This window comes from Indicator indicator, chromosome 29, assembly GCF_027791375.1.
Source record: "Indicator indicator isolate 239-I01 chromosome 29, UM_Iind_1.1, whole genome shotgun sequence".
Classification (NCBI taxonomy): Eukaryota; Metazoa; Chordata; class Aves; order Piciformes; family Indicatoridae; genus Indicator; species Indicator indicator.
Genome location: NC_072038.1, coordinates 5,645,614 through 5,664,524, shown reverse-complemented (window position 1 = coordinate 5,664,524; position 18,911 = coordinate 5,645,614). Strand labels below are relative to the sequence as shown.

The following is an 18,911-nucleotide window of genomic DNA, read 5'->3' as shown; positions in this document are numbered from 1 at the left end:
GCCACACAGAAGTTGCAGATTTTGGGTGGTGGCCTGGAGCCCCTTCCCCACGTCCCCTGCCAGAGCCTCTCCAGCAGTGTGCTCTGGTTTCCCTCAGCCGCAGGCTAGCAGCAATTGTGTGGCTGTGGAGCTGCCTTTCTTCCCTCTCTCCACTCCACATGTGTTTCCAATAGCTGAGCAAGCCCCACGCCTGGAGGCCATTGTTGCTGATCCTCCTTCCCTGTAGCCTGATAGCCCAGCCGGGGCCAGTGCTTGCCCCCCCTTGCCGTGGCTCAGGGCCTGCATTTTCCTGCCCCAGTCTCAGAGTTGGCCTCAGGCTCATGTATCCCCAGATGGGGATGGAGATAAGATGAGGAATGACTGAAGAGGAACAAAACCTGCTGGGTGGGGGAGAAGTTGGTGGGAAATTTTGCTTCTCTGTGAGCTCCAGCAAACATTCAGTTTCCTTTCTGCTCCCTTGTGAAGCCCTAGTTACATTTCTCACCATCATGGACAGGCTTTCCCCAGTGTTGCCTGTGGTCCATGGACGTGAATATAGATGGGGAGCACAACTGAGAAGGACAGTGCTGTAAGGACCTGCACTATGGCCATCTGCAGCCAGCTGCAGAGGACCCCACCATGCCCATCTGGTACCAGGCATGTGCTTCCTGTGCTGCTTGCCATCCTGGGATAGTACTTGAGGAGGGCTTGCTTGCATTGCCTTCAGGGAGCTGCTGTCCCTACCGTGTGATGCAACCAAAGCAGTGGTGACTGATGTTCATCTGTCCCTCCCTGCTCACATGGATGGGCATAGCACAGGACTCAGCATCCCTTGCCTGGCACATGAATGCTGCAGGAAGCCAGGGCTAAGCCTGCAGGTGATTGGGCAGAACTTGTTTGTTTTTGGTTGAGTTTTTTTTTTTTTAATTAAATAAAAAAGGCAAAAGTAAAGAAACAAAAGGCTCAGTTACCCAGCTGCAGATTCTGAGGCTCCATTACAGTCCCTCCCTACCTCCCTCCCATCTGGGTGGCTCAAGGGTTAATCAGTGTAGAAGTTTCTGCTCTCTCCATTTGCAGGGAGCTGGGGGCAGGCTTTGCAACCTATCTAGCTTGCACACACCCTGTCCCTCTTGTAACACTCCAGTAAAACCATGTTTGTGAGGGCTAAGTAGTGTTCTGGCAGGGGCTGTTGCTGCTCCAGCTCAGCTCTTTGCCACCCAATAAATATCTCAGCTCTGACCCCTGTGAAGCACCAAAACAGGGCTGAAAACACTGCCCTGGCCTTGGCAGTCCCTTTTCTGCCCATACCAGAGATGCTGGCTGACAGACTGGAACCCACTACTACTTTCTCCATTAGCTGCCCCTCTTGGGTGCCCACCAGGTCCCTTGAGCAGGCTGATTGGTCTTGGTAATGAGGCTGGGTGGCTGCTGGGTGCTCACTGGTGTTTGCTTAATACACAGCTTAAATTCTTGCTCCTAGGCTGATCTGGGGCACTACCAAAATGAAACAACATTGCAGCTCACCCTGAATTTTGATTCTTTTAATGGCATTTCAAGGGAACCAGCAGGAAGGAGCATCTGCTTATATCGTGTCTGTGCATGGTGGCTGTGGGCAATGCAGAAGTAATGTGTGCCCAGGCACAATAATGTGTGCCCAACTGCTCTGCTTGCCTCAGAACTTTCAAGAGGGGATGGGGGAGCAACTGGCACTGTCCAGGGTGGGCTGAAGCCCTTCCTGCAGTTCCTGCTCCAGCCTATCCACTTCCCTTAGAGCTCTTCCACCTCTTCCCATCAAAGCCCAGTGTGTATGTGTCTAGTTGCAAGTTAATAATCATAGAATCAGAGAGTGGTTTGGGTTGGAAGGGAGCTTTCAAGGTCACCTAGTCCAACCCCCCAGCACTGAGCAGGGATGTCTGCAACTAGAGCAGCTTGCTTATAGGCCCAGACAACCTGACCCAGAATGATTCCAGGGATGGAGCATCTACCACCTCTCTGGGCAAAGGCTCTTGCCACCCTCAGTGCCAAACCTTTCTTCCTTCTCCCTGGCCTAAATCTTCCTCTTTAGTTTCAAACAATCACATCCTGTCACAACAGATCCTGCTCAAAAGTCTGTCTTTCTCTCTAAGTACTGAAAGGCCACCAGAAGGCCTCCCTGGAGCCTTCTCTTTTCCAGGCTGAACAACCCCAACTCTCTCAGCCTGGCCTCACAACACATCTCCTCAGGTCATTTGTGTGTCTTCCTCTGGACCAAATCCACCAAGTCCATACCTCTCCTGTGCTGTGGGCTCCAGAGCTGCACAAAGCAGTGCAGGTGGGGTCTCAGTGAACCAGTAGTGTTGAGGACCATTTGGGGAAGGGGAGGAAAGCAGATGCTTTTTCTTCTTGAGCTGTACCCTCTCTTTTGTGGTCTGCTTGCAGCACACCTGAACTGCACTAACTCTCTTTCTCTTGATGTTTTGCTTATCTGCGTGTCTGAGGGTTTCACTGCTGATCCTTGCCAAGTGTTGGCATTGATGCTTTGTGCAGGTGAAACAAGTTCAGATACGTGGTGGAGGCCAGCACTGCTCTGCCTGTGGCTTGTCACAGGGTGGTGATGATTAAGCACCAGAACTGGTCCCTGCAGATACCAGCAGCAGGCTCTGCTATCCTGGGCTGTTGCCTCACAGCAGCAGATGAAGAAGAATTAGGTCTGGGCTTGCCCCATCCATGACCTTGTCTGTGTCTAACCTGGATCTTTACAAGGCTATTAGTGTAAATCAAGCCCTTTGCACTCATGGTTGCCTTAAGGCATTTATTTTCCTTTGGTGTCTTCCCATGAATGTGATGTCTGGTGACAGGTCTTGCTCGTAGTGAAAAGGATTACTTTCTTTTAAAAACCTCAGGTGTTTTGGGGCTGCCCAGCAGGGCTTGGTAGAGTATCTAGAAACTTGCCAAATACCCCCAAAACCTACGTTTTGCTCTTTGGGGGAGCCCTTTGGTTCCTTTCCTGTTATCCAGGATGATGCAGTGAGGTCCCATGGGGGGTGACTGCCATGGAAAAGGCAGACAGAAGCCTGTCAGAGCAGAAATGTCAAGGGTGCCTTTGGCTCTTCTGGCTTTGGGTGCAGACTGGTGTGGGACTTGGTGACCTTGCCTGGATGGATGCTGGTGGCCATGGGCTGGCTCTGGTTAGGCCTCCTGCTCTGAGGCTCAGTGCCAGCATCCTCTGGATGTTGGTGAGTGCTGGGTACCAGGGCTGTTAGACATCAGTCAAGCTGAAACTCCAGTGCCTGGCTGATTGTCAATTCATCTGCATCGCTTACAGATGCATCCTGGACTTCCCTCCAAAAGAAAAGCTGATGAAAGAGGCAGGAACAGAGTCTCAGCAGGGAAGAGGCTTTAAGAGGGAGAAAATTGTTTGAAAAATAGCAAAGAGAGAGGAGGGGAAAGAAGTCTGCTGGGAAAGGAGCATAACTGCATTACTTCCTTGGAGGTCTGGGAAATACATTATGCAGAGCTCCAAACAATGTTTGCCAGCAGCAAGTCTGCTTAGATGTGTCCATGGGGGTTTCCTTGTGATATTTTTTCTTTTCTTTCTTTTTTTTTTTTTTAATTAATTGCCAAATTCCTTCTTTCCTGGGACCCAGGGTGATCTGTGACTCCTGAGTTTGCGTTAGGAATTCGTTTGTCTGCATGCTAACGACATGCTCTGGGCTGTGCATACCATTAGTGTGTGGGGAGAAGGTCCACCTGGCATGGTCCAGCTCAAACCCTGGGAGAGGACTGGGTTTGACCAGGGAAGGTCTTGGATGGATCACCAGTGCTGGCTGTGCTGCAGCAGCCTCAAACTGCTGGTTTAGGATCAGCTGGAGCTAAGTGGATCTCTCTGGGGCTGGATGTCTGTCTGTTGCCACTGGAGGTGGGCAGGGGTGGCCTTGTGGAATGGGGAACAGTCTGGTGACTGCCAAAGAGCAGGATCAGCCTCTTCCCCTTTGCACCTGTGTGACTCTTGCTGGGTTTGCAGGAGCTGTGCTGGTTCTGTGGGTCTCTGAGCCTTCTGCAGGGCCCAGGAAGACCATGGTGGGGTTTGGCTTGGGCATGTTGGCAGGAGGTACTTTCTTGGCTGTGCTCTCCCTGAACATTCTGCCCTGCTCCATTTTCTCCCATGTAGGACTCCTGCTGGGTGTCTGCTTGCACCTGGGCGTTGTAAGTCACTGTCACTTTTATTTTGGTTTCTTGCCTGTTGCCATGGGCCTCTGGTTTGTGGTACAGGGCTGATCTGCTCTTGGGGATCATTCTTGGCCCAAGCTCTGCCACTGAAGCCTGCAGCTCCTCCAAAAGGTGACTTCATCTCTCTCTGTCCCAGTTTCATCAAGGATGAGTTGAGTAGTGCTGGCACATGCCACCACTGGAGATCAAGAGGATGTACAAGTGGCAGAGGTGTCCCTTTGCTTCTAGGGCTTTGGCATTGACCTTACTGCCCCTTCCTTGTGTGCTCTCAGCAAGGGCTCATTTCAAGCAGCCTCCTTAATGTGTGAGCACCCTAAAGGTGTTCCTGTACCCTGGATTCCCCATGGACCTCAGCTGTCCTGCATGGGTGTGTGTCCCCCATCACCTCAGAGCCACTGAGTGGGACCTGCAGTAAGTGGAGATGTCTCAAGGAGAGCTTTCCTCTGGCTGACTTGAAAGAACAACTTCAGGGAGGACTGAGGAGGGAGAGAGAGTTATGGCCAGGTGCCCTCATCACTGTCTGCAGCTGGGCTGCAGCCCTGGGATGCAGAGGGAGCAGCATGGCACCAGAGGTCATGTCCATGCTGTCAGCAGGAGTGTTGGGGGGGGTTATACAATCTCAGCAGGGAGGGATTTCCAGGGGGGGTTTATAATCTCTGCAACTTTCCTCTGCTGAGACTTTAGTTGTAGAGGTTTTCTGACATTTTTGCCCTCTGGAACAAGCAGTGTCTCTCTGGAATGAACAGTGTCTCTCTGGAACAAGCAGTGTCTCCTCTATGCTGTGTGAGATCCTGGAGAATTAGCAGAGCCTTTTTTAATCCCAGAGGATGGATGTGAGATGTGATCCTGGCTCGTGCCTGACCACAGGCTGGTGCTCAGTGCAGGAGGGAGTGGAAGCAGGAATGCTCACCTGTGGTTATTTCTACATTGTGCTGTCCCTGCATGGTGGGTGACAATGGGTGACAGCATGGGCAGAGTTGGAGGAGGTTTTGTGCCATGGTCTCTCCCCAGTTGGATTTGTACATCACGGGTGGGCTGGCCCTGCAGCCAGCATCTCCCTGCTCTCATTCTGGCTCTGCCAAGGACATGCATTGCTTTGGGCAAGTTCCTGCAGTCCTCTGTGGCTGAGCATCTGTACAGAGATGAAAGCCCCCTCCCACTTCAGGGGCTCTGTGAGGGTCTGCAGGCGATAGCAGGATGCTTTGAAAGGCAAATCTTTTAAGTGTTTGTCTGCAAACCACCTCAGAGAGGCACACAGAGAGGGACACAGAGGCACACATGCTGTCCTGCTTTGAGGAGCATGTCCCTGTTTGTCCTGTCAGAAGAAAGCGATTCCTCCTCTGTGCCTAGTCACTGAATGCCCCTCTCTGCTGGGGAGTTGCAGCAGCCCCCAGCTCACCCTCAGTGCATGAATCTCCTTTTCCCTGCTGTGTTTCTCAGGCTCCGGCCGCTGGACATTGAGTTCATGAAGCGCCTGAGCAAAGTGGTCAACATCGTCCCCGTGATTGCCAAAGCCGACACCTTAACGCTGGAGGAGAGAGACTACTTCAAACAAAGGGTAAGGGGGTGGTGGCTCTTCTCTAGGCTCCCATCTCTTGTCCTCCATCCCCTCCTGCCCCTTTCCCCCTCCCTGGTTCCTCAAACTGGGAAGGCGAGCTCCTGGCCGGGAGCCCAGCGCATTCCTCCGGCCGCAGCTCTGAGCGATCCCACGTGGCTGGAGGAGAGGCTTTGTGCTCCAAGCAGTTCCTTCTGTTTCTCTTGGATCTTTGTCAGTGCAGGATAAGTTTGGAGCTCCCAAGTCTCGGGGCCTTTTTCTCCTGCCTCCTTCATTGTTATTTTCAGGCTGATTCCTGTTATTTTGGGAGGTAGATGGTGCTGCACATAGAGGATAGAAGAGACCCATCCTGATAGACCTTTTTCTTCTGCCTGATTCCTGTGGGTTTGTTGAGCTCAGCTGAGCAAGGTTTATGGGGAAAGCAAGGCATGACATTCCCTTAGCTGGGATCTGGCAGTGGAAAGCCAAGCAGGGGCTGTCTGAATCTATCCAAGGCATGAGCTTCACTCTGCACGGCTGGTGCTGCCAAGAGGTGGAGATGCCCCTGTTTGGGGTTCAGTGAGGGCCTGCCAATGGGTTTGTGTAGCTGATGGACATGGCTGCAGGTCTGATGGCCTTAGCACTCCCTGCAGAGCTAAAGCAAGGTGCCTTTTTCAACCCCAGGGCAACACCCCACTCATGTAACCTCAGCTCACTCTCAGCCTGACCCATGTCTTGGCACCAGGTTCTTGCAAAGATTTTAGGGCAAGTGCTTGGTAGGTGTACAGCAGTCAAACAGAGCTCTCCTGGAGGGGGGCAGTGCTTAGGATGGGTAGACAAGGTGCTGCTGCTGCTGGGCGTTGCTCAGGAGAGCCTCTTGGATCAGCTGGGAGCTGCTGTGGTGCTGAGAGCACAGCTCTTTGCCCATGTCTCCTTCATGTGTTTCTCTGCTGTTCTCTCCTAGATAATGGCTGATCTTCTTGCCAATGGCATCGATGTGTATCCTCAGAAGGAGTTTGATGAGGACTCTGAAGATCGGCTAGTGAATGAGAAATTCAGGGTCAGTGTGTGGCCTTGGGGCTTGGGTGTGCTGGCTGGGCCCTGCAGCTCCAGGGGCTGGTGATGTCCTGGCAGATCTCTTGCAAAGGGTCTATATTTTCTTTCCAAAGCTGCTGTGCCCCTCTCCAGGGGATCTGCCCAGGACCAAGGATCCTGCCAGAGCTCAGAGCAGGGACAGGAAGAGGGTGAGGAAGGTACCTGGGGAAGGTGTTCTCACCCAGTTATGTTGCTGCTCCTTCCCCCAGCCCTCTCCCTCAAAGGTACCTTCAGTCACCAGTGGAGGTCCCAGTGCCCCTAGCCCTGCCCCAGGGGTGAGAAATGCCAGTGTCTGCCCATCCCTGGCTAGGGCAGCAGCCTTCCTGGCACTAGGATAGAATTTACACATAGTCTGACAGGTATTTGGCAGAAAAAAAAGTCTTCTAAAGCCTCTTAAGTACAAAGACACCCCCTTGGATCAGGGAGTGACTGAGCCTACAGATTGTCAGATGCTGGGGGGTGATTCTCAGGGAAGTGTCAAGGTGGCTTTGCCCTGGCTGTATGCTGGCACCTGCCAATGACAGATTTTAGACTGGTTTTGGACTGGGCACATGTGTGAGAGATGCTGCTGGCCAGGTTTTAGGCTGCCTGTAGTCCTTGGCAGACAGCACTGCTTAAGGGCATCAGGGATAGACCAGGTCATCCCATGAAACTCTTCTGAAGACAGCTTGATGTAGGACTCAGCTCACTGGCTTGGTCTCCTGAGCAGTGTTTTCAGGAGGAAAAGGAAACTTTTTTTTGTCTCTTTCCTCAGGAAATGATCCCGTTTGCAGTGGTGGGCAGTGACCAGGAGTACCAGGTTAATGGAAGAAGAATTCTTGGAAGGAAGACCAAGTGGGGCACCATTGAAGGTACCTTGTCCTTGTTTCCCTACCTCTTGAACCCATCTGCCTGTCCAGACAGAAGGTGATGAGGTCTCAAACCTCATCACACAGTACAAGTCCAGGTGTATGTCCAGTAGAAGTCCAAAGAAAATCAGTTCCCTGATGTTTGGGAACTAAAAGCACCCTGCTATGTTGAGTTCCTGGGCCTTTGTGTGGCTTGGAGAGCTGCTGAGTGCCATGGGGACATTTCTGGGTGCCTTGTGGCCTGGCCTCTGCTGTTTGCACAGTCAAATGTCTGATGGCTGGGTTTGAGGGCACAAGAGTGCAGTGCTGACATCTGTGTCTTGAACTCAGACTGGAGCCTTTCCTTGGACTTCTGTAGGCCTCTGTCCCCTCCACCATGCATTTGACTGATGTCCTTGTGGGATGTCTCCCTTCTTCATCCCATCAGCATCTTTCTTTTTTATTCCCCATTTTAAATGATGCTTTAAGGGCTAGATGAAGGCTTCTGGCTCCAGTGCATCTACACATTTCTGTGTCCCTGACAGCCAGCTGGAATGCCTTCAGTGCCACCCAGCTTAGCTTCCTCCTCCTCATTTTGTAGGTTTCTTTCTCTCATGAATCCTATTTTATAGGAACCTTGTGATGAGGGATGGCTTAACAAAGATGCCAGGAAAATCCTCCTGGTTTAAATCTCTGCTGCCCTCTTGTGCTCCCTCCTTGGAAGCTCTGAGTTTCATGAGGCTCATTAAGCCACTCACCTTCTGTGTGTGGAATCTGCCTTCAGCATGCAGAGACAGATCCCAGGAGCCAGCAATGCTCAAGGGCAGCCTTTGCAGAACAGTGTTATTTGTTGCTTTGTCATTTCTGTGTTGTGCTTAAGTCTATTTGGGTGGGAAAATTAAAAAAAAAAAAGAAAGGGAGTTGGTCCTTTAAATTCAAACTGAGCCATCAGGCTAATTGTGGTGGAGCAACACCCCTTGGTATTTCCCTCCTTCCCTCTTACTTGCTTCTGTTCAGCTGGCAGCAGCCTTTGTCAGCAAGAGGTTGCATCCTTCCACAGCCCCACGGCCTGGCAGCAGTCACCACAGTGTGTCAGATGCCACGGGGTGCTCAGGACAAAGCTGTAGGTGAAACCCCTCTGTGGAGACGTGCTTGGTGCTTGCCACAAAGCTCACCCTGTCCAGTTCCCTGCTTTGTTTGGGGCCCACCTAAATTGTGTTGGTCCAAAGCTGAGGGTCACAGTGGGAGATGCTGCTGGGAGCTCCCTTGTTTGATGGGAGATGGTGGGGAAGGACCACCATGAGGGTGGTGAGACACTGGAACAGGCTACCCAGGGAGTAACCAGGTGGAAGTCTCATCCCTGGAGGTTTTTAAAGCCAGGCTGGATGTGGCTCTGGTCAACCTGATCTAGTGTGAGGTGTCCCTGCCCATGGCAGGGATGTTGGAACTAGATGATCCTTGAGGTCCCTTCCAACCCTAACAATTCTATGATTCTACTCAGACCTCACCATTCAGGTGGCCATGCTGAGCAGGGGTAGATATCTGGGTAGACCACTGGCCCTACAGAAGCAAAAAGGACTCTTGGTCCTCTGCCCTGTAGCCCCTGGGGCAAGTCCCCATCTAAGCCTTCCACATGCTAGCAAAGCCCCAAAGGGTCCTCCTTGCCCTGAGTGGTTGCTGTACTCCTGCTGTGGGTGCACACTGATGGGTTTCCCTCTTTCCCTACCAGTGGAGAACACAACACACTGTGAGTTCGCCTACCTGCGGGACCTCCTCATCAGGTCAGTAGCACTGTCTGTCCCCTGTCCCTGTAGCCTTTGGTCACCAGGTGGCATCCAGAGAAAGAGGAGAGCCCAGCCTAGCTTAAAGCAGCCACTGCTGTGCTCTGCTCATCCATCCCTTCCTCAATCCTAGCCTGCTGCAATGCTGCCGCCCCTGTCAGTGGGACCTGGTTTAGTGGTGGACCTGGCACCAGTGCTGGGTTAATGGTTGGACTGGATGACCTTAAGGGTCTTTTCCAGCCTGAGTGATTCTGTGAGTCTATGGCTTCAGGGACCTTTTCTCAGCTGCAGTGCTGAGTTAAGGGAGGAGAGGTCAGAGCAGACTCCAAGCTTGCTGGCAGTGTGCAGTGTGGTTCCAGATCACCTGCAGGCAGCCAAAAAGCCTTTTGGCCTCAGTGATCCCTCACCAGCCCCGAGTCCTACCCCCTAGGCCAAAGACATCACCCTCGTGCACCCCAGGATTGTGCCACTGGGGAGTCTGGGCAATTGTTGGTCCCCCTTGAAAGAGGTCTCCCTACTGTAGGGAGGGGGAGGGTGGGCTCCCATGCTTGCTGGAGGGAGCATTGGACTCCTCCTGAATTTGGGTGCAAGATAAACTCTGCACATGTGGGCTGTTGCTGCCAGATAGTTGTGGGGGGCTGCAAATCCTGATCCCGGGACTTGCAGGACCAGGATCTTCCTGGATGGAAGTTATACAGCCAGGGCTCCCACATGCCCAAGCACAGGCTGTTGATACCAGTGAAGGCTTCTGGTCTTGGCTGCCCATAACAGCCTTTGCTTCCTTCCCGTGCCCCAAAGCTGTCCTTAACCAGTAAGGCAGAAGGGGAAATTTGGGCTGCGGAGAGTGTTTGCCAGCAGAGCCTGGGGGTGCCAGGGTTGGGTGGCAGGGGCTGCGCTGGCAGGTTGAGGTGTGATTGCCCCTGTCTGCCTCTCCTGCAGGACACACATGCAGAACATCAAGGACATCACCAGCAACATCCACTTTGAAGCCTACAGGGTCAAGAGGCTGAACGAGGGCCAGAGCTCTCTCTCCAACGGTGTGGCCGACAAGGAGCTGGTGGCTAACGAAATGTAACGGCCGAGCCCCGCAGCCAGGCCCTCGCTCGCTCACGCTCGCTCTTTCTCCCCTCTTCCCCTTTACTTTTGTATAAACCCTCTGCCACTGTCCCCCTGCCCCTGCCCCCAGCCCCCTGCCAACGTTAGCTGACCAAATAACCAGGCGCGGAGGGGGTGACCGCCCAGCCGCCCCGCTAGGTGCCACAGCTTCTCAGCCCCTGGGCCGGCAGCCCTGGGCTGGGGGCTGTCTCCCTGTGGGGCTCTGGCCCCACAGCCAAGCTCAGTGGAGCAGATCCATGGGATTGGGCTGAGCCTGGGAGCCCTTCTGCCCCTCTCCCTCTGTGCAGAGGCTCTTCTCCGTCCGTTGAAGGCAAGGGTTCTCCAGGGGGGTGTAGCCTTTGGAAGCAAGGAACTGGTAGGATGAAGAGAGCAAGATGGTGCCATCCTTGTCTCCTGCTGCCTCTTTCAAGCCCTCTGCAGCCAGCAGAGCCCTCTGGGACCCGCCAGCCCCCAACCCAACCCTTCTACCCTACCTACATGCAATAAACTGGGAGTGTTTAGGTGTCACCTTGCCTGTCACCAACCCCTGGCCAGGCAGAGCCACCTGCTTTGGGAGAAGTGCCTTTTCAGACTGTTACCTTGCAATAGTGTGGGAGAGGGGAGGGGAGGCTTGCCTTGTCTGTTTGCAGCCTCCAAAAGGCCTGTGACACTTTGAAGAAACTCCTTTTCCCTCTCCCTTGGACCATAGATGTGGCCAGTGTCCTGGGAACAGTTGTCTATTTATTTTTCATTCAGCTGAGCAGGATTTTGTCTGCTGGAAGCTCAGAGTGTGTCTGTCCAAAGGGGGCTGAGAGTGGAAGGTCTCTGCAAAGCTAGTGGTGGGAGGCAGAGGGTTGTCCTGCCTGACCTTTGTGATTCTTGGACTTTTCCCTAGGTCAGAGGAGGCTATTAGGTATTTTTTAATTACTCTTTTTTGTCTTGTTTGGCTGCCCTGTGTATACCTGTAACACACTGCTCTGTGCAAGGGCACTGTGCATGTGTGGACCAAGCCCTGCAGCCCTGGGGAGGGCTGGGGCAGTGGTGGATGCTGCCCCCCATGGCCCCTCCTGCTCTGTCTCCCCTTCTCTGTGTCTCTCGACTCCTCTTTCAATGAGTCTTCAGTGAATAACACCCTGCAAGTCTTCAGTGAGTAAGTCTTCAGTGAATAAATAACATGACCCAGGAGTGGGTGGTCCTAGAGCAGAGCTCTGCAGTCCTGCCCCCCTGCCCCTGCTTGCCTTTCTGTTGCCTGCTCCATCAGTCTCTGTATCCTCTCTAGGGGATAAAACTTTCTGCCAATTGCCCTGTTTTGGGGGGACACACACATACGAATACGGCAGCCTGGCCCATCCAGCACTGAAAGGTACCTGCAGAGCCCACCTGATGGTCTGCATGGTGGGGCAGAGCCACCTTCTTCAGCACAGGTGACCAGGAGGAGGTTGGAGGTTGCTCCCCTCTTGGGGGGGAAGCCCAAGTGATGTTGCTCAGCAGGGGCTTTGAAGGGACTCCCCACACATGTCCCCCCCAGCAGCCAAAAGGGGTGCATGTTGAGGAGTGAATCTGCTCTCCCCCTTCACTCCTGTTCCCCCTCCTGCCACAGCACGACAGAGCTGTTGGAGCAGACCAACTCTCTGCTTCTTGACTTTGCTATCTTTTAGCAAAAACCAACCCCCCTTCCCCTCCCCCTTCCCCCCCCCCCCAAAAAAAAAGTGTATTAACTGAAAAACAAAAATATATATTTCAAGTGTTAAAAAAGGCTATGGAAGGGGAGGAAGAAAACCTCTTGTGTGAGGCACTTCTGCAAATGTCATCTTTAAACTGTTGGTTTCCTCTAGTTGATATCTCAAGCTGGGCCAAGCCAGACACGCCGCTTTCTCCTTTGTAACCTGATTTGATTTTAGTTTTGGTTTTGTTTGGGGGGGTTTTTCCCTTTTTTTTTTTTTTTTTTTGGTTGGGGTTTTGGTTTTTTGGGGGGGGTTTGTTTGTTTTGTTTGTTTGTTTGTTTTAAGAAGAAAGACAAAGAAAATAATACAACTAAAAAATAAACAACCCACCCTTCATCCAGATCTATTAAAATGGCCTTTTGGGGGTTATAAGCATTATGACAAATTTAGTCCTGTTTTGTTTTGGTTTGTTTTTGGTTTTGTTTGTTTTGGGTTTGGGGGTTTTTTTTTGTATAAATAATAGTGTTTAATATGTATTTCCCAAAATAAATGTTTCGAATGCAAATAGAAGGAGGCCTGTTTGGAAATGTCTCTTCCCAGCCACGGTGTGATCATTGCTGCAGGGACCTCCTCGAGCTGGCAGGATAATGCAGCTCCTGCCAAGCTCTGCTTCCTTTGGGCTGAAGGTTTCATTTATTCCTAACCTCCCTGGCTCTGGATTAAGGGAGTGGAACATCTCCCTTCTGAGCAAAGGCTGAGGGAGTTGGGGCTCTTTAGACTGGAGGAGACTGAAAGGTGACCTCATTCATGCTTATAAAGATGTGAGGGGTGAGTGTTAGGAGGATGGAGCGGGCTCTGCTCAGAGATGCCCAATGATAGGACAAGGGGCAATGGGTGCAAGCTGGAGCATAGAAGGTTCCATGTGAACTTAAGGAAAAACTTTTTCACTGTGAGGGTCACAAAGCACTGGAGCAGGCTGCCCAGAGAGGCTGTGGAGCCTCCTCTGGAGACATTCAAAACCTACCTGGACATGTTCCTATGTGACCTGCTGTAAGTGATCCTGCTCAGGCAGGAGATTGGACTCGATCTTTCGAGGTCCCTTCCACCCCTGATGTTCTGTGATTGACTCTCCCTCCTTCAGTAGTCTTTACAAATTGCTGGAGCTGCTGATGCTGAGCACCCTGGGGACTGAGCCTGTGTGGCCATTGTGTCCTTGCAAATCCTAAAGGAGACAGGTAGGTCCCCTCCCTCTGCTTCCATGGTGAAGCTCTTGCCACTACAGTTGCTGGTGTTTTTATGTAGTGGGTTACTCCTAGTTGCAGGGCAGCAGCAGCAGCTTGCCTTTCACACAAATATGGCTTTGGCTTCACAGGCAGATGGTCTTTTGTGACTGCAGTTACCCCTGGGATGCCCTTGGGAGTTGGCTTCACTTTGAGGACTGACTTTCCTGGAAATCACATTTCCTGCCTGGTGTCACAGACAAGACACTGCCCAGGCTGGTGTTTGGATCTGTATCTCACATCTCTGTTGTATTTTTTTCCCCCCAGTAGAATTCAAAAGCTGTTTGGACATAGTCCTGAGTAGCCAGCTCTAGGTGACCCTGCCTGGAGCAGGAGGCTGGACTAGTTGACCTCCAGAGATCCTTTCCAGCCTCAACCCCTCTGGGACTCTGTGGTTCTGGCACTGGAGGAGAACAAACCAAACAGGACAGAAGTCAGGTTGGGTTGGATTTGGTTCCTGTTGGTAGGTAGAGTACAGAAGTGATTCATAGACATCTTTCTTCTGTTTTTCTACCGGCACCGGGGTTTCAGAGCAGTGAATCAGCTCCTCCTGCACAGCATCCACTGAGGTGTACAGGGAAGTCTGCTGATGTGTCCCACTTTTCCCCAGTGCTAAACCCATTCCTAGCAGCACACATTTCATTTGGGCCATACTGCAGTTTCCTGGTGGCCTTAGCTCAGACAATCTCCTGCCCCCCAGCTCTTCTCACTGAGGAGCCTGCTGGGCAGTAGCAGTGAGATCAGGGAGTTCTCACTGTTGTAACCTGAGCAAGACCCAGAGCAAAAGCTCTCGGAGGAGAGTGGAAAAATCCTGTAGCTGTAGTAATTACCAACATGGACCAGAGGCATTGCTCCTGGACAAATCTGCAGCAGCATTTCCCTGTCTGATGTTTTTTCTTGTCTTGGTGTCTGGGTGTTTTGCAGCTTTTCTCAATGCTGGCATCTTACCATGCCCGTGGAGGGAGATGGGGGCAGAGGATGCTCCGAGGCTATCCAGGCAGATGTTCTGGTGACAGATTGAGAAACGGTTTGTGGCTGGGGTGAGGGGAAGGCAGGCAGAACAGCTCAGCAATAAGGGCAGCCTTTGTCTAGCCCAGAGGAGGAGCTCAGTGGGTCGGAGGTCCCTTCATGGGAATGGCGCAGGGAATGCCTTCCAGATGTTGGGAAGCTCCAGAGAGGTGGGGTTGGTGAAGAGAGAGCAGCAATGCCAGATGTGCTGAATGGAGCAGGGGTTTATGTGGTGCTACAGGAAAAATCCCATCTGGGGGAAGGGGTTGCCATTGCAAAATCCACTCCCCTCTCCCCACAGCCTTGGCTGCAGGGCAGCAGTGGGTGGGGAGGGTTTGGGCAGAGTGGGAGGCAGGCAAGGGGCTGCTTCCCTGCCTGCACTCTCCTGAACTGTCTCAGAGGGAAATTTGCCTAAGGAGGCTGCAGCTGACAGAAAGGGCCTTGTGCTAATGGCTTATTGAGTGGCCTCACTTGAACAAATGAGGAAAATGAAGATGAGTGAGAGTTTAATTACAGATCCACAGCGAGGATGGGCGCTCACTCCCCTTCACCTGGCTGCAGGAGGGAGAGGAGGACCCCAAGGCCAGGCTCTGGGGGTGCCTGGCAGGTTTGAAGGAGATGGCTGAGTCAGCCAGGCTGGGCTGGAGATAGGTCCCAGTTCTACCTGACCAGCCCCACCCAGAGAGCATCACCATCCAAAGAGAATGACTATAAATAATAAGAATAAAAGGGAGTATAAATAATTAAAGCAGCTCATAGTGAATAGTTCCTGAAACGTCTGCCTGATTTAAAAACTAATTACTTGGAGGGTAATCACCACCAGAAGCACATCAATTTACCCACAATGCTGCTCTTCCAGCCTCTTCCTCTCCTGATTGCTATCCCAGGCTCATCCACAGTACACAATGAGCCCTGTTGTACTTGGCCATCTCCTTGATTAATAACAGCACTGGAGACCTGCTCAGGGAGGAATAAATCCTCTCCAGCTAGGAGGCCAGGTGCTGGCAGCAGAGAAAGCTCCATCTGCATGGTACCCACCAAGCCCTCAGTGCTGGGAGCCTGCTCTGCACCTCATGCTGGCCCCTTTGGATGAAGTTGTGCTACCCAAAAGCAGAGCACCACCGAGACAGCGTGAGCCCAGGGTACCCCAGGGGGCTGCATCATCACCTGCTGAATACAAGCTCCTGCTAAGAGACTTTTCTGGATCATTACTCCTGCACACTGGCCTGCAGTGTGCATCAAAACCTGAGTTTGGTGACGTGGGACCTGTCCTCGTGGGAAACATCTCCTTTGATGTGCAAGCTGGGCTGCAGCAGGCACAGGCAGAGCTGGCCATCTCAGGCTTTAATTACTGCCAAGCTGCTGCACTGCAGTTGAAAGCCTGGGGATTTTTTGATCGTCTTCACTGCAGCTCCAGCAGAAAGGAGAATCTGTTCTGCCATCTCCAACCTGTGCCACTTCCAGTACGCAGGGTGCTGGCCCCAGCCTGCCCACTCCTTCACAAACTGCAGCAAAATCTTCCATGCCTGCAGCAAGTCAAAGTTTATAACTCTTTGCTACGCTTAGTTTTGTAATTATTTGTCTGAGCTTGTCTCTGGTCCTGTACAAATTAATAAATAATTCTCACCATCAGGTTGATTTAGGAGCAGTATGGCACTGAGCTGCTTCATTTAAGAAAGCAGAATAATTTATTCTGAGCTTATGGGATTCAGGAGCCTTCCACCCGCAGCCCACGATGTTTTCTCATTAACATTACCCAGCTAAGCTAAAAACTGCAATTTCATAAGTCATGCTTCCTTCAAAGGCACATTACCAGCTTCCCAGGGACTCCAGAAGTTTACTGAAGCTTAAACCAAATAGCATGCAGTAATGGACCAAAGTCCCTCTTCTCCTTCCTGCTGAAACCATCTCTGCTGCAGGTTTCCCTCCTTTGAACTATTCCCATCACAGATAACCATGCAAGGATGGCACTGTGTGCCCAGCCCTGCCCCAGGGCTGCCAGTGATGGGCCTGGGCATCCAGACCAAGCCCTTACAAAGAGCAGCATGACACAACATTGAATCATTTAGGTTGGAAAAGACCTTTAAGACCATTGAGTTGAACCCTTAACCCAGCACAGCCAAGTCCACCACTAAACCACAGCCCTCAGCACCACACCTCCATGCCTTTTAAAACTCTCCAGGGATGGAGATTCCTCCACTGCCCTGAGCAGTCTGTTCCAGGGCTTGACAACCCTTTGGGTGAAGACATCTCAATCATTAGAACCAGCTCCTCCCTAACAAGCTGATAATGCCAAGCCAGAGCCTCTTAGTGAGGTTCTCAGCTGCAGAATTTGTTGTAGGGGGGTGTGTGTGCAAGGCAATGGACATTCAGGCAAGTGATGCTGGGCAAAAGAAGGATAACATTATCTAGAAGGTAAGAAAGAAGCCAATATTCAGCTGGAAAACAGAAGAAGGACAATTGCTGTGGGAAGAAGTTTATAATTCTACTCTGTGCTCCCCAGGGCTCAGCCTGGGCTGCTGTGTGCCCCAGGGAAGTGATCCCAGGCCACTGGGATCTGCGGTCCTGTGCAGGCATGTGCACTGGCTGTGCCTCCTGCAAGAAGGAGATGAGGCTCACAAAGATTTGTGGGGGCTGTGCAGGGCTGATGGAGGTGGACATCACTGTTCCCAAGCAGCTGTCCCCAGCAGCCCATGGTCAGAAGATGGGGGTCAGCCTGTTAGAATTTTCTTGTTAGGAAAAATTTCTTTCCTGCAAGAGTGGTCAGGCAGTGGATCAGGCTGCCCAGGGAGGTGGTGGAGTCACCATCCCTGGAGGTGTTCAAGAAATGTGTAGACATGACACCTGGGGATGTGGTTTAGTGGGCATGGTGGTGTTGGGTTGACAGCTGGACTTGATGACCTTAGAGGTCTTTTCCAGCCTTAATGGTTCGGTGATTCTTGATGCCACCTCACATTCCTGCAGCAGCTCCAAAAGAGCAGATGTGGCTTTTCACATCCTGCCCTGCAGAAACCTCCCTGCTCCTGCAGGTCCTCTGCCACTGGGATCCCACAGGCTCCACCAGACTGCAAGATGTGCAACAACCTTTTCTGGGGGCTTTGACAGCACCAGTGGCAGGCAGGAATCACTGATCCACTGTAGCTCTGAGTGATAACAGTGAGACCTGGACAGTCAGCCACAGGGAGACTGATACCTTTTGTCCTTTGCTCTCCTCTCTGGGCCTTCTCTGAAAGCCACATAAGCCAGAAAGTTTCTCTTTTTTTGGTAGATTTTTAGTGCTGGGGTCTACCCACAGTGAGAGTGTGGGATGGAGGGGCTGGGATACAGGAATGTGAATGACTCCATGTGAGCTCCTTGTCACAAGTCACCAAGACCTGGGGTTTAGCAGTTATTTCAACCTGCACACCACGTTTGAAGGTGGCTTGTTGGCTTCTTTTGATAAGTCACAGCCAAAAGCACTTGCTAGCAAAGCTTACAGCTCCCTTTTCCTGTAAGGGTTAAAATTGTACTCTTCAAAGAACCCTGTCCTCAAATAACTTTGCAGAGGACAATGACAGGGAAGCAAAATGCACCTTGGTCCCCTTGGGTACATCCACACTTTCTTCTGCTGTGGTAGCCCCAGGCTTAAAATGGGGAGGCAGGGGGGTGGGGGGAAGCACAGGAGTGCTTGGAGAGTGCTGCCACCAGCAATCCCCTCCCTTTCCCTGCCCTTCTGCCACCAGCTTCAGAAGAAAGTCAAGATTAAAATCATGTTCCTAAAGCAAAATTACACATTGGAGACTCGGTGGCCCTCCCGGGAGGATCAGGGCATCCCTCCATAAATATCTGCCTCGATATGTTTAATTTGCAGATGAAATTAAGCCTGGGAAGAAAGGGAAGGCTGCCTTTTCATGTGTGGGGTGTCCAGCTTTGCCTTGAATATCAAAGTGAGACGAGTTCCAAAGCAGCCACTCTCCAGGATTATCTAAGGAACCTTGTAGGTCCCAAGTGACAGTGGTTCTGGGATCAAAAGGTGTGGTACTTATGCAGCAAGCCAGAGGTTCTCAGATCAGCCCCAGAGAGCCAAACCTCAGGTCAGCTTGCAGTGTTCAGAGATTTCCAAGGAAACAAGGAGAGAGGTGAGGAACCAGCAGAGGTTGGGCTTTCACGTGGATTAAATATTAACTTGCTGCAGTGGGTTAGGAGGATAAATATTGTCATTAATCATGCATGTGCTCATTATTGTGGTGAGAATAGACCAGGCAAGTTTCATCTGCCTGAGCTTTTCAACTCCAACCTCCTGATTTCTGCTCATAGCTTTCTGTAAACCATCAGCTTTGGTGCTTTTCTTCCTTCTGGCAAAACTTCTCCCCCCCAAACAGGTTTGTTGGATTTAACGGTTTATTGGTTAGGCTTTGAAAGGCTCAGCTGAAAAGGTTTAGCATGAGGATGAAAGGACA

General features: G+C 51.8%; 1 protein-coding gene across 1 annotated transcript in view; it reads left to right on the top strand.

Moving 5' to 3' along the window:
• The window catches only part of SEPTIN9 (septin 9), a 70,282-nt gene extending 59,782 nt beyond the window's left edge, over nucleotides 1-10,500 (top strand). Inside the window, exons 7-11 of the mRNA XM_054393676.1 lie at nucleotides 5,629-5,746; nucleotides 6,687-6,782; nucleotides 7,572-7,668; nucleotides 9,374-9,425; nucleotides 10,365-10,500. Coding sequence (XP_054249651.1) covers nucleotides 5,629-5,746; nucleotides 6,687-6,782; nucleotides 7,572-7,668; nucleotides 9,374-9,425; nucleotides 10,365-10,500 — 499 coding nt within the window. The remainder of the gene's footprint in view (nucleotides 1-5,628; nucleotides 5,747-6,686; nucleotides 6,783-7,571; nucleotides 7,669-9,373; nucleotides 9,426-10,364) is intronic.
• The last annotated feature ends 8,411 nt before the right edge of the window (nucleotides 10,501-18,911 follow it).